General features: G+C 41.2%; 1 protein-coding gene and 1 long non-coding RNA gene across 15 annotated transcripts in view; one reads left to right on the top strand and one right to left on the bottom strand.

Annotated features, from left to right (window-relative positions):
* IRAG1 (inositol 1,4,5-triphosphate receptor associated 1) overlaps window positions 1-23,118 on the top strand; it is a 136,154-nt gene extending 113,036 nt beyond the window's left edge. For all 14 annotated transcript variants that reach the window (XM_073216182.1, XM_073216181.1, XM_073216190.1 and 11 more), the window contains 6 exons: window positions 2,042-2,091; window positions 2,584-2,691; window positions 4,589-4,653; window positions 13,280-13,399; window positions 14,749-14,880; window positions 19,677-23,118. In XM_073216182.1, the coding sequence (XP_073072283.1) occupies window positions 2,042-2,091; window positions 2,584-2,691; window positions 4,589-4,653; window positions 13,280-13,399; window positions 14,749-14,880; window positions 19,677-19,920 (719 nt within the window). In that variant the 3' untranslated portion in view covers window positions 19,921-23,118. The remainder of the gene's footprint in view (window positions 1-2,041; window positions 2,092-2,583; window positions 2,692-4,588; window positions 4,654-13,279; window positions 13,400-14,748; window positions 14,881-19,676) is intronic.
* Window positions 13,410-24,779, bottom strand: part of LOC140844385 (uncharacterized) — a 34,524-nt gene continuing 23,154 nt past the window's right edge. The window contains exon 3 of the long non-coding RNA XR_012122611.1: window positions 13,410-14,105. This is a non-coding gene — a long non-coding RNA (uncharacterized lncRNA). The remainder of the gene's footprint in view (window positions 14,106-24,779) is intronic.

The following is a 24,779-nucleotide window of genomic DNA, read 5'->3' as shown; positions in this document are numbered from 1 at the left end:
TGTAAGACACTGATGAAAGAAATTGAAGACACAAATAAATGGAAAGCTATTCCATGATAGTGGATAGGAAGAATTTTTAGAGTGGTCATTCTACTCCAGCATCTACAGATTCAATGCAAACCCTATGAATATGCCAATGGCACTTTTTGCAGAACTAGAGAAAATAATTCTAAAATTTGTATGGAACTACAAAAAACACTGAATAGCCAAAGCAAGATTGCTACATCAAACTAAAAACTACATCAAACTAAAAGCTTCTGCACAGCAAAGGAAATCATCAATAAAGCAAAAGGCAATCTATTGTATGGGAGAATATATTTGCAAATGATATATCCAATAAAGGGCTAATATCTAAAATATATGAGGAACTCATACAACTCAACACCAAATAAAAAAATCCGATGAAAATATGGGTAGAGTACGTGGATAGATATTTTTCCAAAGAAGACATACTGATGGCCAAAAGACATGTGAAAAGATCCTCAACATTGCTAATCATCAGGGAAATGCAAAACGAAACCAAAATGAGATATTGCTTCTCACCAGTCAGAATGGTTAATATCAACAAGACAGGAAATAATAAATGTTGGTGAGGATGTGGAAAAAAGGGAACCCTCATATATTACTGGTGGGATTGTAAATTGGTGCAGACACTAACGAAAGCAATATAGAAGTTTCTCAATAAACAAAAATAAAAATATTATACAATCCAGCAATTCTACTTCTGGAATTTACCCTAAGAAAACAAAATCACTAATCCAAAAAGATATATGCACTCCTAGGTTTATTGTAGCACTATCTGCAATAGCCAAATATGGAAGCAACCTAAATGCCCAATGATAGATGAATGGATAAAAAACATGTACTATATATATATACACACACATACACACACACATAAAACATGTACTATATATATATATATATATATATATATATATACACACACAATTAAATGTTACTCAGCCATAAAATAGAATGAAATCTTGCCATTTGTGACAACATGGATGAACCTAGAGGGTATTATGCTAAGTGAAATAAGCCAGAGAAAGACAAATACCATATGATTTCACTTACATGTGGAATCTAAAAAAACAAAACAAATTAACAAACACACAAAACTGAAATAGACTCAGACATATAGAACAGATTGGTAGTTGCCATAGGGAAGGAGGGTGGAAAGATGGGTGAAATAGGTGAAAGGGAAAAAAAAAAGGAGAATGTTTGATATCTTGATCTGGTGATGGTTATAGGAGTTATACACATGTCAAAATTCATCAAGCTGTACATTGATTTTTGCATTTATTGTATGTACCTAAAAATAAAATGTAATTTAAAAAGAAAAAAATCAGCTATGTGCCTTTAAGAAACATACCTGAAATACCTGTATATGAGATACAGACAGATATACAGGCTAGATGATATTAGTCAAACTGAATCAAATGGAAGTGAGCTTTCAAAAGCCTTTCTCTGTACATAATGGTGTTTTCTGGAGGCAGTATTACCCAGGTGTAGTACAAAACATTTTACATAAGTTGTATCATTTAATGTATGCACTATGGAAAAGACAATCCTGGGGTGCTCATTTCATTTGTTGTGAATTATTTTGAAATCACTCTGTCAATAAGTTTCCATCCTTTATCAACCTTTACCTTCCTTGCTCATAATTTCCCTGACTGTATATCCACTGAATGAGCAAGAAATGACCCAATAAGCTTAGTATTGTTATGCATAGTTTTCACACACTCTTAAGGGCATACCAAGACTATGCAGATGTTGGGTGGAGATCAGAGGATGTGGCTTCTCATAATGCCCAGAGGACTCAGGATAAAAGATCTGTCCAAAAAAATTCCCACTCTGCAGATGATCAGCTCAGAGGATGAAGTGTCAAAATCAGTGTCCTCAACACTTAGGCCCTTGGGTCACCCTGTGAGGGCCAATTCTGACCCACAGATACCTTAGCTTAGTTTCTACCTACTGGTTTCCTGCTGGAGCCTACTCTGAAAACTTACCTTAGTTCTATTTTTCTCTTCTGCTGCAGAAGACGGGGTCCCTCGCACAGTGCGGTCCATGTCCCTCACTATGGCAAAGGTATGCATGTTTCAGGAATACCAGGGCTCCCAGGGGGAGTCCAACAGGAATTTCCATAGGAAATCATTCATTCCTAGATGCATGGGTACCAGAAAACCTCTGGACAACGTCTCTAATTCAGCTTCCGACACTTGCTAGCTCATCCTCCAACCTTTCTTTCCTCGTGGTTTCCCTGATTTTACCATCCCTTAAATGAATATGAAATGTTGCATGGTTGTTACTGAGACAATTGGGATTATTTCTGTTCCATTTCTTCAGAATCTAATAAAAAATAAGAACATATTGAAAAATCACTCACCACTAACAGAAAATTTGTTTCAACTTTGGTCACTCTCTCCACACCAAGCCCCAACATCATTACTACCCCAAAGCCAACAACATCCTGTGAATGTTATTTCAGCATTAGGAACTAGGAGGCATCTCCCAGGTCTTTCTGAACTGTGGGTACTGCTCCTTCCACGACAGTGGGTCTGATCATTCCTCTTCCCACAGAACATGCCCCGCCGAAGGGTCAGCGTTGCTGTGGTTCCCAAATTTAATGCCCTGAACCTGCCCAGCCAGTCTCCCAGTGCATCACCCATTTCTTCCTTACCAGCCCTGGTGAGTATGATGATGAACTTCCTTCCAGCCATCTTCAATCTTTCCCTCACACTCACTTCTATGGGGGTGACCTAGATGGGGGCAGGTGCAACAAGGAAAGGAAATTTCCAGCACAGATTCTGGGCTGTGGGCTCAAAAAGCTCATATAGGCCAGACCCAATGTCTTCCACTGCCCTGAGAATGATTGAGCAAGGTACTGGTAACTCAGAGAGTGTTTCTTGCAAACTGAATGTTTTTATCCTTAAATTACAATCTTTCAAGGTGGATATGATTTTTTTCCACTCTGGAGTGGGTTTATGTATCTGCAGGTTTCATTGTGTAGTAGGTAGTAGTGCTGAGCTTTGAACACTAGGCTCTCTGATTCTAGAGCCTGAGTTCTTAAAACTAATTTTATCCTGTATCGATCCACTGCAGCATTGTTTACAATGAAAAACTGGAAACTACTGAAATGTCCATTAATAAGAGATTGGTTAAATAAATTTTGTGTAGCCCTATAAGAGGTTTTTAATGAAGCCACTAAACATAACAACTAGAATATAAATCTTTGTTGATGAAAAAGTCCATAATCATTAATACAAAGAAATGTAAAAACAGTATATAAAATAGTACATACAGTATAATTTTGCTTTGTAGTTTTTTAAGGAATTTTTCTGTGTAGACATAGAAAAGTCTGGAAGAATATATGTAAAACTATTAATAATGGTTACCACTGGGCAATGGTAAAACCAAGGTGATTTTAATTTTTTTCTTGATGTCTTTTTATATTTCTATAATAAGAATCTATTACTAGTAATCAGAAAAGAATCCAGTTCAATTTTTTAAAGCAAAGACAGTTCCTATATAACAAAGTATTTTCCACATCCCAGGCCTCTGTGAATCTGGCTGATCCTATCTAAAACTCTTCTAATTCTTTCTCCAGTTGTTTATTGTGTGTCCACAACCAGCACCACTCCATAAGGAATCAATCTAACTGTGTAAGCAATAGGTAAAGTGGATTCAAATTCTATTGTTGTCCCAATAGGCAGCAATAGCTTCTTTCACCTCTTCTTGCCTTGAGCATTTCAGTCATCTATGAAATCAATTGAAACTCGCAAATTGCCCACTGAAGCCAAGCAATCTGAAAAACATTTTTTTAAGGGAGCTTGGGGAGGGTTAGTTAATATGTTTTAACAGACCTATTTCTGATATACTAAATGTACAACTGTGGTTTCCAAATACATATTCCTTTAGACAAAGAGTTGGCAACCAGGGATATACACTAAAATCACGTTAGGTACTTCTAAAACTTTCTATGCCCAGGCCTTACTCCAAGATTATGAATTGGATCAGTATTTTCAAAACCTTCCCCAGGTGATTCTAATGTGCAGCCAGAGTTGAGAACCATTGCTTAACCCAAATCCATTGCAACAAAACAGCATGGTAGTCCTGGGGTATTCATTTTAAAGACATTTCTGGTGGCTTGAACTTCTAGTAATGACTGGCATCTCCTAAGGATTTTGCCTAGAGCTTTATCTCCAGGGCAGTGATGAGACTGCGTTTGGTAGGAGGCCTGCTGGTATTTAGTCCAAGTCAGTAAACAGGAGACAGCAAAACTGATGGTTCCCCTCCTGAATGGAGCCACAAATGTAAACTCTTCTCTTCACTCAAGGAAACTTGGAAGAGGAAAAGGAAAAGGTACAGATTGCATGTGCCCCAAAGGACACTAAGGAAAGGAGGGCAGGGAAGCCGCAATGCCTGGATGTCTGGGCTCAGATGCAGATTAGAAAGCATGGTGGGGAGGGGAGTGGAAGAGGAGGTCCAGCAGCAGTCCCTCCCCAGCATTATCAGAGACCCAGCATCTCTGGCTTCTTCCTTCCTAGCTGATCCTTAATTCTCTTGTCTCCTGTTTTCCATTCAGTCGGAATCACACAATGGGAAAGGCAACCTACCTGCCACCTCTGCACTGCCTGAACTTTTGGAAAAGTAAGTTTGTTGATTTTCATCTTAACTTTGGGGATCTCTGAGGAAAATTTCCCCAACTCACCTTTCCTTCCATCCCTACTCCCAAAATGTGATGGAGAGCAAATTAAGTTCTATTACTGGAGATGGGTCCTTGGTCTCCTTCCAAGAAAGAATTCAAGAACCGACATAGAAAAGCCATTGAGCATTAAGAGTTTATTTGGAGAATAAAGTTCAGAAAAAGACAAGAGTACATGCCCCAGAGTACAGGTGGAGTCTTACTGGAGTCCTGGCTTGCTCCACCCTCATGTGGGTGGGGGAGCTGGGAAGGTTTTGACTATACTTGTTTCTCCCTGGAACTGTCATGGTGCTAGAAGGAATGATTTTTACTATGTTAGTGGGGGGGCGGGGTTGTGTGGATTTTACTATGTTGATGAGTAGATAATGTATTTGGAAATGAAGTCAGGTTCAATTCCTTCATGTTGGAACCAGCCAGTTTGGGCCAGTCTATTAGCTATACCCTCAGTCCCCATCCCATAGGAACATCTTATATAGAATGTGTAGAATGTAAGCAAGCATCCAACCAAAGTCCCCTTCTCTCTCCCTGCTTATATCTAGCTATCTACCTACTTTAACAATTCTATGGGACTCTGAGACCCACAAAGATTTCAGACTAGTTTTCAAAATTCTTGGCCCAGTAAGATGCTGTGGCTGAGGCCAGGTGTAACACAATCTCAGAGAAGCCCAGAGGAAACAGGAGCCTTGCTCTGTTGGTTCAGATTCTTTGGGCTACAGATACAAGAAAACACCAACTCAAGGGGCTTAAATAATAAGTCCAGAGGCAGAGCTTTTCTAGGTGTGGTATAGCAAGGCCCCAGCTCAGCCTCTGCAATTTCCTTGCCCTTACCCACTTTGTATGTTGACTCAGTCAGCAGGTTTGTCGCAATGGCTGCTAATTTCAGGTATTCTATCCAGACAGGATAATATCTAGAGGAAGAAAGAACCCTCTTTTCCCATGTTTCTTTCTTAGAAATAAACCCAGAAACCTTTCTTCAGTCTTCCCTCTTGTTAGCAAATTTGGAACATAGTCCCTTTCTAAGCCAGTCACAAACTTTGGGAATGGGATTGCTGTCATGGGCTTACACTATGCCCTGGAGATGGAGAAAGAGGGTCAGCTTCCCTTGAAGCAAAATGGCTTTGTGAAGAAGAGTAAATTTCTGAGCAAATCAAATGGCTGTTAAGATATAGGAAGGAGAATGAGTATTGGATTGGCAATGAACAGTGTCTGCTACACCCAACTTTTCCAGTCATCTGTGTAATTTGCAGGTCTTTTCATCCTCAGCCAGAACAAGGCAGGCTGTTTCTACACACTCAGAGGAGTTTATAAATTGTTTTTTCAAATTCTTTCATTTGCTTGCTGGAAAACATCTGGATCACAGCTGTCACCTCTCATAACTTTTCCCTTGTGTCTTTCTTCATTTGACAGAACATACACCTCTATTCTTTCTTCCTTGGCTTGAAACAGCTTTTATCCTTCAATTTTCATTGTTGTTAGGACAGTTTTGCTTGACCTGGCAAGGAAGTCTTTATTGGGCCCCTTTTCAGTGCAGACAAGCTCCCAAGCTCCCCACACCCAGACTCAGTATGTTTTCTCAGCTCTCAATATATGCAACCACCCACCTATCACTCAGTGACTCACCCCACTTTAGTGTTGATCTTCATTCAGCAATCCCTCACCTTTCCATTTCATCCTGCATAAGCTTATGGGTCTTTCACATTGTATAGGGTATCTTTGTTTGCTTCTTTGCCTCCTTGTTTTCCTGATCACCACAAGGAATTTTTAAAGGGGTGACAAACTAACAACCATGTGGAAATAACCAAGGTTACAGCATCTTACAAGTCCCTAGAGTCACAGTGTCTAGTCCATAGTCTCTGAATCTCTTCAGAAATGGTCACTTGATGCCCTAAGAGATAAGGACACTAAAATTCTCCTTTCCAATCCTGCCTTTGGGTGTATCAACCCCTTCCCCAGGAGGGCCCCCAACAAGGCCCCATTCCCAACAATATCTGCAGAGCCAGTCAAGGCAGAAGATCTATGTCTCCACTCTTCTCAACAGACTGATGAGACAGGGCCTAGACTCTAGAGAAACTAATGCTCAGGCCAGCTGAGCACTTCTATGTGAGGCAGTGGGGATCATCAAAAACCTGAGCTGTCCTTAGTAGGAGAAAGTAAGGTACAAAATTGGGGACAGCAGGCATTAGCCCCAAAGTAGGAGTGGCAACAAATGAGGATCAATGGTGGCATCACCATTCTAAGGGTATGGAACCAGGAGAGATAGGGACAGAGTGAGGATTGTGACACATCAAGCAAGAAGCTCCAAGAAGGTGTCTGCAGCTCATTCTTAGAAGCTACAGAGAGATACCCATGCTGTGTCTGACTTACCTGTTGAGAATACACCTAGCCTATAAAAATGGCTGAAAAAAAGGGGAAGACTATTCAAAAGAGTAGAGATTCAAACTAACAACAGCTTGCTCCTCTCCAGTTATAAAAAAAAATTGCTAACTTTTTTCATGAATTCCATCTGAATTCATGAAGCTGGAAACATTTAGTAGATTGCCAAGATGCTAACAATGAGACAATCTGTGAGTGAAAATAAATTCCTATCTTCATTCCAAACACAAATATAGTTGATTTTAGCTACCTTGCCCATAGTGTCAAAGAGAAACTATACATTATAAGTTAATATGCAGTACATTCTAGATTGCTGTATTCAGCTTAATGTTAAAATGATTTCACATTTTCCTAAGCATACAGTGACAAAGCAGGAAGGGAACTGATTGAGCTTGTGAAAGATAAGAAGATTAAATTACCTGTGTCTAGTTCTCAAATACCTGAGAGCTAAGTGCATTGCCTAATATAATTTGAGAGAATTCTGAGCCTTATTATTATAGGTCACTTTATAGTAAACTGTTCTTTACTCAACAAGGGTCTAGAAACTGTAGACTTAGAGAAAAACATAGAGTGTTATTTAAAGTTAGTTTTAAAGATTAAAACAGAGCAGTTCCATAAATAGGAAGAGTTATTTATTCATTGTCCTTCACTCTTCATTTCTTCAACAGCTAATCACCAAAGGTCAGGCACCTAGAATGCACTGAAGGAGCTCACAGTAATGGGAAGATGATGGGAAACAGTCCATTAAAACACAATGTGATGGGTGATATCATAAGGAAGTCTAGGTTGCTAAGGGAACAACATAAGAAAATGAACATCTTAACCCAGACTTGAGTGGGGAAGCTCAGAAAATGTTTCCTTTAGGAATTTACTTTTGAAGTGAAACCTGAAGGTTATATAGTTAATGAGATGAGCTGGAGGTTAACAACATTTCAGGCTCTGAGATGAGAAAGTATGGAATAGTCAAAGAATAATAATGATAATGATAATGATGATGATGATTATTTACTGAATGCCTACTTTAAGCCAAATGCTTTTCTAATTGCTTTACATCAATGATTCTCATTTAATCCTTACAGTAATTCCATGAGATAATAGCCCTATTTGAGGAGGGATGGGGAAACTGCACCTCAGAAATCATTACTTGCCTGAGATCACTCAGCTACTAGATAGCAGAATTCATGCTCTTAACCTCTTAACAGACCCTCCAACAGGCAGAAAAGAAGCTGAGTATGACTGGAGAGAAGAGGATGGATTTAAGAGCTGTTTTTGAAAGAGTTCTTGTGAGCTATTGTGAATGAACCTGGTGACTAGCTGGGTTTGGAGAGGAGTGCAGAGTGGAGTGGAAGCAGAGGGTGTATGTGGAGGCATTCGCTGAGGAATCAGCAAAGCCACTAATACAGTTGACACACATTTGTTTCATAAAGGAGGCCATTATACTGTTACATCACACAGAAATTTTCACTATCATCTCTAAAATATATCTTTTATACTTTTGAAGCAGCCAGAGTAAATTGCTTAAAGGCTTTATATGACATCAGACATGTACAGTAAGCAACTCCCCTTTGCTAATAGTATTCTGGAATGAATTAGCCCTCTATCATCTAGTAGTAGACCCCAGGAATCTGGGAGTGAATAACAGGGAGTAAGGAAGTTCTTCTAGCTCAGCTTCCCTGGGCTGGGCTGTCTGAAGAGCCATGCAATAGGGGTGGTTTAGAGACATTGCTGAGCCCAAAAAGGTAAGATATGTCCATTGGAAAGGATTGTACTCAATTACACTTTCAAATATTGCTTATCATATGAAAAAAAACTCTAATATACCTGCTAGTCAATACATTTTTACTAAATAGCCCCCACATTACTGAGAGCCAAGCATAGTGACTAACATTTTTGACCCATGGACAGAGAGAACAATGAGCCTTATTTTAATGAATCATCCCAGAAAGAAAACATGCGAGATTTCACACTGGGAATAGATGCCAAGATACATGAGTATTTGGTCCAGAAACCCCTAGGGTGGGCACAGGCTGTGCTCAGCTTCAAGTTTACAGCCATGAATAGAAATTCCTTCAGCTCAACCCAAACACTGGGTTATCAGGAAATAGCCATTTATAGAAAGGACCTACCTGTTTTACAGGATTAATAGGCAGGGACTGAATGAGCCATAGTGAAGTCAATAAAGCTCAACAGACACTTAAAGGTGCTTATTGTGTGCCAAGCACCATTCTATCTCAAGCTAGTCCCTTTCCCTGTGATCATAGTCACATGGAGGGATGGGCATATATATAAAACAAAAAATGCCCTATCTCCAAGTTCTGCTCTTATAGAGGTACAATGAGGGAATTGAGGGAGCGAGAGATCAATTCTAACCAAAGGAAGTGGGAGAAGGAAAATCGCTGGAAAGGTTCCTCAGAGGAGAAGGTATTTGAACTGAGTCTTAAAGATGCACAGGGAGAAACTCTAGGTAGTTAGAGAAGATATTTAAGGAACTAAAAGCTCAGTCTAGGGGTCAGAAGACAACAGCAAACATTTCACATGTTGTTTGTTTCCCCCACTTCACACCCTACCCCCCAGCATTAACTAAAGGTTCTTCCAGCCCATCTCTCCCTCTAAACAAGCAGCCTTTAAAAGAAGGGAGGCATCATAAGCCATGGCCCAGCCAAGAGCAGGAATGGCTTTACTCAGCAAGTATCCAGGAGCCCCACACACCACTCAGAGCCTCAGGAAAAAACTTCTATTGAAAGGGGGTGTAGAAAAATGTACCTTGGCATGTGGTTAGAAGACCAAGGTGAGAGTCTCAGCCAGGCCCACCAACCACCAATAATGTGAATTTAGGCAGGTCACTTAATCAACTTGAGCTTGGGTTTTTAATCTTTTAAATGGGATAATACCCTGCATGGATTTTGGATAGTGTAGTTAAAAGCATGGGCAGCTGTCAGACTACACAGGGTCAAAGTCAAGCTCTGGCCATGTGATCTTTGGCTACATATTTAATCTCTTTGAGCCTTGGTTTCCTCACCTGTCAAACTAAGAACAATAGTATTACCTCTCTTATTGGCTCATTCAACTCTTACTTAGCATAGAGCTTGGAACATAAGATAAATGTTAGTTCTTCTTATCATTGGGAGGGTCACAGGAGAGAATGTATGTAAAAGCATGTTAAGAACTAAAGCCCCAGAGGTGAGTTGAGTTGGACAGGGCGATCAACTCAAACTGGCACAGCTGCACCCAGAACAGAAGATCTGCCCGTTAAATGATGAGTGAAATGGGCTTCCTGGATCTACCAGGGAAAAGTTTTAGTCTCTAGAAAGCAATGACCCAAGGATAGTGAAAATTTTGTTTACTATCACTTTGCCAGCAAAACTCTAAAGTGCATAATGTGTTATGGCACACAGTTGGCATGCACTTGCAAAATTTACTAAAGCAATTTTATGTACATTTTACCATACTTTAAATTCACATTTTGGGTTCTTCTGACTCTGAAGTGTCAGTAATATATACCAAGTTCTGCCTTAAAGATTATAAATAATCACCTGGTAATTTATCAATTTTAGATTTTTTATGAATCAGATTTGGAAGAACCTCAGATTACTCCCAACATTTACCAATAAATTTAATGACAATAATAATAATATCATTTATTGAGTACCATATTTCAGAAAGTTTACTTATATTTCTTTGTTAATTCTTACACTATTGTCATTATGTGAATATTACTATTTGCATTTTATAGCTGAGGAATCTGAAGTTCAGGAAGTTTAAGTAATTTGCACATATAGAAGCTGGGATTTAAACCCACATTTGTCTCAGGCAGGTTCTTTTCCTTTACGCTACACTGTCCTCCTTTATACATGCTGTCATTAAACCTCTAAGGTTCATAGCTGTAGATAAAAGAAATTCTAATTCTAAAAGTCTAATACCAATATTTCATTTCTAATGTATAAACATGTTTCATAAAAGAATTGCTTTTCCTGCCCGTGTCTGTAGCTGTTTTCCTGCCCGTGACTGTAGCTGTTTTTCTGCTCTTGTTCTGTTTGGACAAATAGGAAACTACACATTAGACAAAGGTCACATGGAAGGGAGTACATAATTTGCAAAATGAGAAATGTTATGAATAGGTGATATTTTTAGAGTGTTATCTTTCTTGTTCACAATGGGTTTTGGTTTCCAGCTTGATGAAATGTAAATTTTACAAGGTCTGATGAAAAGTAAGACATGGGAAACTGATGATGCTAAGAATGAGAAGGAGATATAAGGCTCACTCATAAAGCTTGTCTGAGAGGTTGGAGAGGGTGGCAGTTGTGATCTTTCAGAGTCCTTGATGAAAAGCTATGTTCACTGTTTTGCCTTGTTCAAGGGCTCCTCCATGACATGACTCCCACTGGGATCCCAGATACCTAGGTGGGCTGAAGGATTTATAGGGAAGGTATGGCCATCAGGATACTTCCTTTAGACTCATGATGCCATACTTCAAATGGGCTCCCAGCACTGCCCAGCCATCCTGTGATGATTTTCTAGCATGTTTGTTTTCTCCCTTCTCTCACACAATGCTTTGATATCTTCTCCTCTGTCCTCAAACCTTCCCAGGCCTCTCTGCCTCTCATTCTCCGCATATCACCTTGTCTTCCATTTTATAGAAAAATTTTAAGCTATCAAATAGGAACCCTCTCATCTTCGTTTATCAGATCTCCAACCCACCATCTTCATATAACCCAGGAGAAATTTCTCCACCTTTCTAAGGTCTGTCCTTACTTCTCTTTTTAAAGAGCTTGTTCCTTTGGTCATCTCCTTTTTCATTCGCCTCTATGGGATCATTTCTATCCATGGCCAAATGTGCTCTCATTATTTGACCCACTTCCTTAGCTATGCTTTCCCATAACACACTGTTCTCTTCTCCCCTTTCTAGTCCAATTACTGTATTTATGTCTTCCCGTTTCTCTACTTCCATTCTTTACCAAGCTCATTCCAATCTGTCTGTGGCTCCCACCATTTCACCACATTTCACCAAAGCTCTTCTTGACCTTCATATTATCAAATCTAATAGTCACCTTTTCTGCACTTATCTGACATCTCTTAAAAGTGCAAATCACTTAGCTCTCCCCTCCATGATACACTCTCCTCTCTTGACTCCCTGGACCCCACACATCCTTGGTTTTCCTCCTACCTCCCTGGCTGCTACTTCTCAGTCTCCTCTGTAGGTTCCTTCTTCTCCATCTGCACTAAGGGTAGAAATGCCTATGGCTTGGTCCTGATTCTCATCTTTCCTCATATTATTTCTCTAGGCAATTTTATCCCTCTGGCTTTAAATATCACCTGTATTCTGATAATGCCAAATGAATATCTCCTGCCTAGAGCTCTTCTCTAACTCACTCTGGTGGAACTACCTACTTGACATCTCTATCTAAATAACCTCAAAACCACCAAAAATCTATCTTGTCCAAAAGTTGACTTGTTTCTTTTCAGTTCCTCATACATCTCCGCATCTTTTGTATCTCATGGTCCTCACACTCCTGCATCCTCTACCTAGAATTATCCTCCCTGTGCTATAGATATTGCTGACTTCTCATCCATTAGATCTGTGCTTCAGTCATACCACCTCAAAGAGGCCTTTTCTGACCACCCAGTCTAAGCAGATTCTTTCATTATTTTTTTGTCACTGCACAGTGTGTTTCTTTCAATAAGTTACCACAATTTGTAATGAATTATTTTCTCTCTTTTTTTTTGGCATTTCCTTCCTGCTAAGCTCCAACGGCAAAAGACCATTTCTTTTATTTTCTAATGTATCCCCTGCACATTACAAGATACCTGTGATTTAGTTGGTACTCAAGAGATACTTAAATGAAGAAAGCAAAAGATGGACTCCAGGAATGGAATGACTCTGAACATTTTAATTTGCTTCCTTCTTCCTCTTAGTGCTGTGGAGGCCCCAATAGTTTTCTATCCACTCACAGCATTTCCAGGAATAAGAATAAAGGTGAATTTTGGAGCATGAAGAAAAAGGGGAGCTGGTTCCTATTTGATGTTTGGGGATCTAGGGAAGATTCATTGGACTAGGGCCTTTATAAAATCTTGTCTCATTGAGTTCAATCCAGAATGAGTTTCCTCACTTATGATCAGAAATCAGGCCACAGACATGGTTTGGTTTTCAGACACCAAATCTGTCACTGAAACGATACCTTGTACTTCCTCTCTCACTAGTGGAAAGGCAAATGGGGACCCAGATTGTGAAGCTTCTGCTCCCATGCCGACTTCAAGCTGCCTGGAGGAGATTAGCCAGAAGACCAAGGCCAGGATGGAGGAAGAAGCATACAATAAGGGGTGAGTCAGACTTTAGTCAACCTGAGGTTACCTGGCAGGTCCAGAAGATACCTTCCCATGGTCCTTTCCTGTTTCTTAGAGGATTTAGGGAAGCAACGAGTGGCCCCAGGACCTCCTTGCCTCAGTAAAGAACTACACAGGAAACACCAATACTGTTCCACAGGAAGGACAAGAGGAAGCAGGGCAACAGGGTGTGGTCAAACAATAACTAGACTGCCCTCTTTTTAGGCAGAAAGCCACCAGAACTCCACTGTGCATAATAGTCTGGAACTCAGGGGCTCTGGGTGGGTTCCTCTTTTGATGCTGAGGTTTCCTGGCATGTGCCCGGCCAAAGAAGACATGTGGCTGCCGACAATGCCCAGGAAGCTGCAACCCCACTTCCTAGAACTGCCCTGGCCACCCCTTCTTCCTATAAACTGGGAGTCCCCTCAATTTTCAACTTTCCCCTTCTCTAACTGAATTTCAATAATATCATTGGCCCATTGTCAGTCACTGACAGCACAGAGTTCTGAGCAGGACTGAAGCCCAGCCAGGTAGAGAATTACCTTTGACCAGGTATCACTATGTCCTGAGCTTCTCTTTTCTCTATGGCTTCTGGGGGAGACACAGCTTCCCGTCCATGTGGAATGTGCGGGCTTCCATGTGGCAGCTATAGACACCATGATGGAGTATCCTCAGGCAAACCGTGCTGGCCTTAAACACTCAGCTGTAAGACAAGCAAAAAGAATGTGTTCTGGGTAATATTGATCCTGAAAGAAGAAATGGAAGGGTTTCTGTTGGAAAGCCTGTCTTTTCACCTACAAGTTCTTCTGTACTTAGAATCTGTGGGGGTTAGTGCCTCCATTGGCTTTGTCAACATTTACTGAGAACCTCTCTAGGCCAAGGTATGTGCCTGTCACTTCCATAAAACCTCCCAACAAGACTGTGTGATGGGTATCGCTCTCCCTAGATGAACTCGTTTGGTTGGCACTTCCTCAAAATATTCCCATACCCTGTAAGATGGTTGCCACCCTACCCAAGTGGGGAGCTAAAGTGTCAAGGTTACACAGAAAGCAAATGCACTCTTACCCACTGGGCATTTTGTAAGATAAGAACCAAGTCCGGAGATTCTGCACCCACATTTTTATCACATTTTCACATAAACAGGAAAGAAGACAAGGAGTGAAGGGAAATTATACTGACATGAGCCACCTTGGGATTCAGTGGAGCTTCCCAGCTTTTTCCTGTTATGTAGAACCACAGGAAGTGCATAATTACTGGAGGTGCTCAAGTCCCCACCTCTAGGAACTCAGGAAAGGATACTCCATGCCTGCTCTTTCCAGACTGAATTGTTCCTCTTTGCCCTCCAGATACCAGGAAGGTCTAAAGAAGACCAAAGAGCTTCAAGACCTGAAGGAAGAGGAGGAAGAACGAAAGAGAGAGAATCCTGAGGAGCCTGAAGAGACAGAACTTGAGGAAGATGAAAAAGATGAGAGAAGGAGGTTGGTTCATAATTCATTTAACTGTACAACATCCCTGGGCAGTACCAGTCAAGGACAGCAGTGGGTCTGGGGCCCAAAAGAGTAGCCAAGAGAAACAAAGAGGCAGAGGAAAGAGGCAAAATAGTTAACAAGAATTTGCAAGAGCTGAGGAGTCAGAGGTGGTCAAGAGTGGAGCCAAGAGCAATCAGGAGCTCCCAGGAGCCATGAATTTGTGAGGGACACTGACTGGAGTAGCTGTTAGTCCAGTCAGTTAGCTCCTTTCCCAGCGATCCCCATGACAGAGCCAAAGTTAATGGAGCTGACGTAAAACCCTAGAGGGGGTTTCTTACAAGAACCGGGACAGAAAGAACACATGTGGGTAGGGGACCAACTCAGCTCAGTGGCAAAGGTGTCTCCAGCATGTTCCAAGATGACTAAACAAGCTTGGTCATCTGATAGTATTTTCATGCTGTATTGGACATACTTGATTTTTAAAAATATATAGATTTTATATTTTAAGTGTATTTTTCCCTAAATAAGGAAAAAATATATCACATATATATAAAGATAGCATAGATCTTGCCTCTTGTCCTACTGGTGCTCTCATCAGTGTCCTGGATTTTAATGATAGCCCCAATTTTATATGTTCTTCCCTATTGTCTCTATTAATACAATCAAACCAAAAGTCTTGAATTTTGATTTTTAAAATGTGGTTACAGCAAACTTGGAACATTTCACTAAAATCTTAGTTTTTAGGCCCCCAGGCTATCCTGGAGTCCAGTGTGACTCCAGCCAAAATGATATCTAATCAGCTGCTAAACTTAGGACAGGGCATGTGTCTATGCCTCATTGTGGGTAGACTCTGGAAATTACATGCATGCAGCTAATATGGTAATAAAACAAAGATTAGAAATGAGATGGATATGCTTCCAAGTACATAGAAACAACCCATACAGCCCAGTTGGTGGAAGCTTCAACCAGAGTGAGGGGTCTCAACCTGCATGAGTTAACCCCAATGTTCAAGGGAAGAGAAGTCCAGGAGAGCAGGAGAAAATGCTTCACTGCTGAAAATAAAGCTGAGCTAGGATGCACCACCTCCCCTAATGAAAGAAACCCCAAGTTTTAACACTAAAGCACAGTTCCTATTCTATCTGCTGCTTTCATTCTCTTCACTTCTTCTTTCCCTCTTAGGGGTCCTGGTCCTCTTATTTTTTAGGCCACCACAATGCCTTTCTCCCCTCTAATGCAGTCAAGCCCAGGCCTAGACAATAGCCCTTCCTTTGGCTTCTTCTTAGAAGTTCCAGCTTGTCTTAGCTGTATTTAAACACTTTCAAATACTGAGAAAAAGAAACAAAAGAGAACTAAACAGAGAGAGTACACAGAACATAAACAGTTTGGTTTATGAAATACAGGGCTGGAATTCTTATGTAGCTAACTTGATCTCAGTTGATTGGCAGCTCCCTCTCATTTCATGAAACCTCCAGGGGAAGTAAGGCAGTGTCTGGGTCCCTCTCTATCTAGCTCCTGGTCAGCAGCACATACCAATGCTGCCCAAGAGTGTCTGCTTGGTCCTACTTATCCTGAGAGACCTCATTCTCTCTCCCAAACTTTGTTCCCTCTTGGATTCACTTCTTGGTCTTGAAAACATGCCTGTACCTCAGGTGACAAACACCAGGCATCAGTACAGCCCTCAGTAGGGTCCTTGTCCTTCAGCACAGGAGTGTAGCTTCCCTTTTTCATGCCCAGCAGTATGGCTTGACATCTCTATGGCAACTGACAGTGCCATCATATAAACTGTCCACTCACTGTTATGGGGTCCCTTCCTAACCTGTCACCCAAGCCAGACTGGTCCTGAGAGCTGTTGTCTTCAATGCCAGTCAATGTCCTCATTCATTCCCGAGTCTCTTAGACACACAGTTGCCTCTAGGAACCTGTACTCAAACATAATTTCCCCCATTAAATTTTGGCATCTAACTAACAAGCAAGGTCTGAAGTTATTTAAAGTTCCATGTTCCACTTCGTATATTTTAAAAATACTGGGCTAACCCCAGCAGCTGACTCCTTATTTAAGGGCTATGACATCAACACTACAGTCTTTTTGTCTGAATTCCTTTTCTGTTATAATCTGCTATAAATATTACTTTTGGGAGGAGCAGCTTAAATGAACTTCAGCTGAATCAGCCCAATATCTTAACCATATTAAAACAGAGGACAGTCTTCTGACATTTATGTAATGAACAAGTGAGACTCATAAGAAGCAACAGAAAACTTTCATCTTTTCTGCCTTTTCAAACCTACTCTATGGGGTTAAGATGATATTAGGCAGATTTCCAGTAACTCTCAGAAAACAGAAATCCTTGGGTCGAGTTTAAGTCCTAAGAATAACTTCATTTTAGCAATTACAATGGCCAAATCACTGAAATAGTGAAAAGTCTGAGCTTCTTACAAAGTTTAAGCTTCTTTTTTCCCCCTGTTCCAGTCTGCTTTAGGGAGGAAGCCTATAGTGGGGACAGAGAACATGGCTTCTTTCCCCCAATCCCTCTTGTACTCCCACTCTCCACCCCAGATCTGCTAATGTAGTGTCTGATGTCTCCAAGATCAATGCTGGGAAAAGGAACTGAGATTGAGGGGACAGAAGTTATAACCTAACTGATAATGTTGTGAGCAGACTCCAGGGCTTGGCAGGGATTAATGACTTCTGACTTTGTTTAATATATCACTTTTATGGGATCTCCAAAGGAAACTGCTTCTCCCACCCCCTAAAACATACCCACATTCACACCATTGCTGAGGATTTCTCAGCTGCGGGTTCCTTTATAAGGTTGAATGCATCTCTTCTAACTGCCCATTGAAAATCCCTCTCTTAGTCCTTGGGCACTGGAAGTATACCTTCATTGTTCAGCTTCTAGGCAGCATTTCCAGGCAGGATCTGTGACACCCCATGCCAGCTCCCCTTCACCTGGCTGTATCCAGTTAAGGTGAAATGTGTACCCTTGGCCCACTGTTGGTGGAAGGACAAGTTTCCCTATCATGGCCTGCTACTCTGATGCTACCAAGCATGTCAACAAGATCCTTGCTCTTCAGATTGCTCATGCATGAAGCACACACCAGTCCACTATGTCCCCAAACTGCAACATATTAAGCTCTCTAAGCAGCATCTCTGAAGCCCCTCTCCCTATGGCTGAGTGAGGGGTAAACAACCTTACACCTCCCAAAGAGAAACCAAAAATCAAAAATTGATTTCACAGGAATTCTATTTCTAATCTAATTCTAGTTCTAACCTCTTTCATAGGCTAGAAATGAGTACCAGCTAAGAGTCACAAACCCAGATTTGACCTCCTCCTCTGCAGTCTCACTTAAAAATGGGGTTAGAATGGGTTTCTCCCCACTCTAGCAGCTTGTATTGGAACATGGAAATAAAGCCCAAAGAAAGATTGCAATTTGACATCCAGTTAAATCTAAATAGAAACTAAAAAATCTAAATAGAGCTGAAAGAAAACAAGTTTCTGTTTCTCAGCTCTCCCTTCCCAGGGTACAAATAGCCAATGATTTTCACCTCAGCTTATATGCTCACTGTTTTGCTTTGCTTAATTGTTCCTGAAACAATTATTAAAGAGTACTCATATGAAAAAGAAACCAGTAGGTGTCTTAGTATCCAAGGCAGCCTTTCAGAGCATCTGGTCCCTTTTGAAGGAGGATAGTTGCTGAGTCTCTCCACCCATTGTGAGGCATCTTTTTCCAACTCTTAATTAGAGCTCTCTACTTCTCAGCAAATGGCCTGCATATTTCAGGGTCTGTGTGAGCCTTGAGATCTTCATAAAGCCCTCCTGTCACTTTTCTCACCTCCTCATTTGATGATCCTTAGTATTATTATTTTTTATATTATTAAAAAATAGATCTGGGATTAGAAATAGGGACGAAACTCTAGAGCTCAAAGAATGGACTCATCAAAGCAGGCCATCAAATCAAATGTCTTCTCACCAGGCCAAAAGCGAGTGGAAATGTTGAAAGGAAGTTGGGAAGACAGGAAGAGGAAAGAGGGGAGTGCAGCAGGCAAAAAATGGCAGGGGGAGATGAAAGGGAAGGTAGGAGGAGAGAAATCAGAGGGGAGAGGGGAAGGAAAAAGGAGAGGGGAAATTAAGGAATGAGGATTAATGGGATTGAGAAAATACCTTGAATAAGCCATTTGGGGTTGCTCCTGGGATACTTTGAAGCTCTAAAGGTTGATCTAGTTTATTGTCATTTATCACTCAACATCAAGAGTACTGTAGGAGTTTACCACAGTCCTTCTGCTCTGCACCCAGATATGGAAGTGAGAAAAAGAACAACAGGTTATGCATCTGAACATGGAGGCAGGGGCAGATTAGAACTTGTAACTGATAACTAATACAACTAAGTGCAGAAAAGATGCTGGTCCTGTCTGCATGCATGGGAGTATGCATCAGCCAACCTTGTATCTTGAGGCTAGGGAGAGTTCAGATTATCAAGGGCCATCTCATAAATAGATGATATGTGTGAATGAATGAATGATCAGACAAGTAAATAGTGTCATAGCCATTGAAGTGGCTCCCAACATCAAGGTTATGGACTAGGGGTAAAAATCACCTGGGGAAAATTTTTGAATTATAGATTCCTAGACCATACCTTTGGAGGCCTGAGGTATTTTGAATAGTGGCTGTCAAGTGATTCTATGCACAACCAAGTTTGAAAAACACTCCTGAAGACAACATGGAAGGTACTCCTAGATAGAAGTAGGGTCTAGGCATCATATATGCACCCAATATACTAAACTCTCCACCTCTTTTTTTTTTTTACAGCAAATTTGAAGAATTGGTTCATTTCTTACAAGTCATGTATCCCAAACTGTGTCAGCACTGGCAAGTCATCTGGATGATGGCCGCAGCGATACTGGTCTTGACTGTTGTGCTGGGGCTCTACAATTCCTATAACTCTTGTGTGGAGCAAGCAGATGGGCCCCTTGGGAGATCCACTTGCTCAGCAGCCCAGAGGGACTCCTGGTGGAGCTCAGGACTCCAGCATGAGCAGCCCACAGAGCAATAGGAAATCCAATACCCAGCTGGTGCCCTCCTCCAGCACACAGCTGACTGCCCTTTTCCCAAGCATAGTGTGTCAAGCCAGGCATGGGCACACTACCACCTGCCCATCAGGAAATAAGCAGGGGTTCTTTCATACTTGGCACCCCTGTGTGAGCTATTCATACACAGTAACTGATGTTCTTGGAGGATTAACAAAACTGCCCTGGGAAAGCATCTGCTGGATGAAGAAGTCACCTTCCCCAAGGAACTCTAATGAAAGGGAAAGTCACCTGCCCCTAGCTCAGACGGCCAGGAGAAATAAGACACCTTCACTGCTGGGACAGTAAGAAACACTCCTCTTTTTCCTCTCAGCAATTGAAAATCAGGAAGAATTGTGCCCAAAGGCTAATTCTGCCCCCAAGGATCAGACCTGGAATTTGGAGTTGCAACATGAATATCTTCCCATTTCCCATCTCATTCTCACTGACTCTCCTTCAGCCTCCCCCTCTCCCCTTTGGAATCAAAGTTTCTCTTCATAGAAGTAGTAAAGGTTTCTCAGAAAAATATTTAGGCTGAATTTAGCTGAGTGATTGAAATGAAATGGGAAGATGTGAATTAATACATATGCGTCTATACATACACACAGCACACACACACATACATACACAGCACGCACATGCATGAAGCCAACACCCTCCAGATGTGTGCACTGGGTGTATGTTTTGGATAAAACCAACCCACAGATTTTCACTAGGTGGGCAGTCACCAGGCACCTGTTCAGTGAGCTCTCCACATGAATTTAAGATGTTTGAAAAACACTGAAAACTCATGGCTTCAATGGCGACGTTGCTGGTCTCCATTACAAGTGCTAATTCTAAGCTGCTGTACAGCACAGTCTGTTCCCAGTTGTTCTCTCTGATTGCGATCAGTTAGCCAACCTGTCAGGTAAAGGAGGAGACACGGTGTGCTTTCAGTTCCTGTGTGCCCTCATGCAAGGGCATGGTGCACCTTAGTGCTGCAGTTCAAACGGATCTCCAACCCAAGGATATGTCACAGAGCATTCCCAATCGTTTAGCATAAAACTGAGGGAGAACATCCCATCTCTACTTTGACTCATCCTTCCACCTTTATTAACACTGCCTTCAGTCATCCCTCATCAGTTTTGGGGGCTGTTGTTTTCTGTGGGAGTTTTATTACAGCTGTTTGCTTTTGTTCTTGTTTTGCTGTGGACATTGTTGGCTCTTGTTGCTAATACTCATATAGAATTTATTATGAGTCAAACACTGTTCTAGATATTATATAGTTATTAATTCATTTAGTGCTCGACAGAAAGGAAAAACTATGAGGTAGGTACTACTCTTCCCATTTTCAGATAAGGAAACTGAAGCACCAAAAAACGTAAGTAATTTGCCAAGGACACCCAGTTAATAAATCATGGGGCTGGAACTGAAGCCCAGGCAGGCTGGCTACAGGACTGTGCACTAAATTGCATCTTCCAGTGGTCTCCAAACTGGACACCTTACATTGCAGTCCCACTCCCCCATGGCCTTCCAACCACTCCAAACCATTTCTGATACCTAGACTAAATGGTTTTCTCTCATAGCTCTGTTCCTCCACCACTAGTTTTTCTGCTGCTGCTCTCTTTTCTTCTGGTTACTCTTCAGGACCAAGTGCAAAAATTCTCCTCTCCATTCAGGCTTTGATGACCTCCCTCAACTTCCCCCTACACCCCACATCATAGTTCACACCCTCCTCTGTGCTTTCTGACACTCTTCATTATAGGTCATTATGACAGTATATCACAATAACTTATTCTGTGCCTTCTGCCCTAGTATTTTTTCCTCCAAAACGAGAACCATGTGTTACCCATTCTCTGGGTAAGTGCCTAGCATGGTAGCTGATACTTGGGAGGGTGTCATTAAATGTTGGTAAAAGAACAAGTGAGCATTCAATGTAGTGGAGAGCAGGCTGGGGACAGCTGCCATTCTTCATTCTTCCTAGTATCAGCACCACTGCCAACACTATTTCAATGAAAAGAATGTCTTTATTAGCCTCAATTTATTCTCACATTTTTCTTTCAGTCTACTCTATGAGAGAGCAGAAATGAGACCTAACCAGCAACACCATTTCCAAGTTCAATGGTGTAACAATGATGTAACCACTCTTTTCAGAAAGACCCTAGAAGGGGCCATGCTGTAAAACAGCATGTAATTTTAAGGGGAGCATCCCTTACAGTGGCTAGAAAACCACCATGAGAGAGGACCAAGCAAGGGTTGACCAAGGATGTGCCATTAAGGTAAAGAGGTGCAGATCAAGACACAGGGACTTTGGGAGCCTGGATGGATGGCTTGCCCTGCCTCTTCCAGGGGACCAGACACACTGAAAACTCTTTCAGGCCCTCAGAGCCAAAGGCAGGGTGAAAACGGAGCTCCAGAGTGCCTGTGGGGCAGGACTTTGTGCTGGCAATGTCCAGTTTCAGCCTCCCTTAAAGAAGAACCAGGCTGAGCTGGCCCACTATCCACTTGGCCACAGGGTTCCACCTTTGTTTCCAGTTGAGACAAAGGCCAGAAGAGCAGCTCTAGTGAGCTCCTGAACCTCCAGCTGCTCTGCAGAAAGGCCTGCAAAAGTACTTCCAGACAGGCCCTCACCCAAACTACTCTGTAAGTAAAGGAGATTGAAGAAAAGAAGGAGCATAAGAGTAATCACTCTTCCAAGGGCATTCCTGGAAAAGTATTCATCAGCATTTCTCTTCTGAAAAGCAAAGATTGACCTGAAGCAGTCAGAACTGTGGCCAAAGAAGCAGAGAAATGGTGAGAAACAGGGCCTGTATTTCCAACAGTGATATTGATCTAAAATAAAGGCTCCCTTAAAATGTCTCTGAAGTCTGACATTTCTGCTTAGCTGAAGGACTCTGGGTACCTATCCTGAACTGCAGAGTGATATGTTGTTTGTGTCATTGTTAGTATTACCTCCTAAAAGGACCTTCACTTTCTAGCTGCCACAAAACCCATATGTATTGGTCCCTGTGTACAGCCTGGCAGAGTCAATGGAGAGGGAGATGCTGGATTTGTATATCACTGGCTGTCAGTTCCTAATGTTGTTAAACCTCACATAGGTGTGCTAGCATTGAACTATAGAGTGTCACATACCTGCATTTGAAAATAAAAAGCACATTTCCAAATCTTTGGCAAAAGCCAAATGCCTCCTCATTTTATGGAGATAAGTCACAGTGTTGCTCCAACCCTGAATTAGACCCCTTTGTATATTAGTGCCTCCTAGAACCAAGCCAGAGGGCTTCAGTTTTGGGGTCATTGTTCTACGGGCTACATCCCAGGGGCTGCATCAGTTCCCCTCCTCTCCTTTCCCATTCCTGACCATAGTTTCCTGTACTTTCTTGGCCTGTAATTTTTAAATTTAATACATTTTTCTGTGCTAGGGACTGCTGAGTTTTCACCAACCTGATTTCCACAGCCAGACTACTTTTTCAGTTTTTCTTGCAGCTAGATGAAGGGAAATAGAGACCCTCCGATCTAATTTCCTAAAAACAGACTCTCCTGCCCACTATTTCACACTCTCTTTATTTCCCCTCTGTAGCTACCAAATTCAGTGGATTCAGTTTAGGACCTGAGGCTTGAAAAAATGGCACAACAACTAGGTGGAATCTGGGTTTGTGAACAGGCACTCACAGAATTCAACTGTAACATGAATAAGAAATAAAATTATAGTGTATTAAGCCACTGAAATGCAGGTATTTGGTGTAACAGTCTACTCTGACATTGCATATATTTGAACAGAAATAAAGTACTTCAATAATACATTTTCAAAATATGAGGCATTGGCTTAGCAGTCAAATGACAGAAAATAAAAAAACTGGTATCAGGGGCTAGAAATATGGTGACCAGTATTGTGAATAAAACAAAAATATACGGTAAAGTTTAACCATGATAACTTGAAAGACATGATAAAACTGAGGCCCAGAGGTCTATAGCTCTGGAGAAATTATTGGAATAAATCAGTGGTAGAGTATGTGAAACTTTATTGGCTGCCTTTGGCAAGGTATTGTATGAAAAAGATGCATTCAGGAAAGAATTGGCTGTTTGGAAGCAGAAAGGTAAAAGAATATAGAATGTTTAGATTGAAGGGTTAGAAAACCCGACTGCTTCAAACCATCAAACAGTAAGACTAAAAAGAGCTTTGAGTGGAATATAACCAGTAAGATTTTTCAGTTGAACTCAGATCAACTCAGTCCAGTAAAGACGAAATGAAGGATATGGTCCTTCCACACATGTTTTCAAATTAACTCTCTGTAGCACCATTAAATTAGAGAAACAGAGAAAGAATCATGGAACTTAGAAAATGAAAAATATGACTTGAGAATTATGGTTGGGAAAGGATTTAGGGTATAATTGTTGGTACATAGAATCAAATGGAAGCAAATAGACCAAAAGTCTAAGTTTGTGAAGGAAGTGCATTTACAAGGAAATACAAGCCAGGACAAAAAACTCCTTTAGATTAGAAAACAACTTCTGGGATTCTAAGCCTGTACCAGCAAAAGATAGATTGTAAAAAAGTATGCTACTCTCAAGGAGGACATACTCCCTAATTCCCACTTCAAATGCAGTCAAGGGACATTATACACATGAAGGGCTGCAGAAAATAGTGGACAGGGGAGTTTCTCCCAGAAAGCAGAATCAACATCAAAACAAAAGTAGGTAACTGTTATAGGCATATTTCCACCTTTCATGCCATATTTCAAAAATTCTACTCTATTTAAACTTATTTGCATATGTCAGATTAAATATCATTTTCACTTCTGTGTTCCATATCCAGAAAATAAGAAAACTGGCCCAGATATGCCAAGTTCCCTGCTATCCTTTCAAATTT

This window comes from Manis javanica, chromosome 11 (genome assembly GCF_040802235.1).
Source record: "Manis javanica isolate MJ-LG chromosome 11, MJ_LKY, whole genome shotgun sequence".
Lineage (NCBI taxonomy): Eukaryota > Metazoa > Chordata > Mammalia > Pholidota > Manidae > Manis > Manis javanica.
The sequence above is the reverse complement of the archived record's forward strand: the minus strand, read 5'-3'. Positions and strand labels throughout refer to the sequence as shown.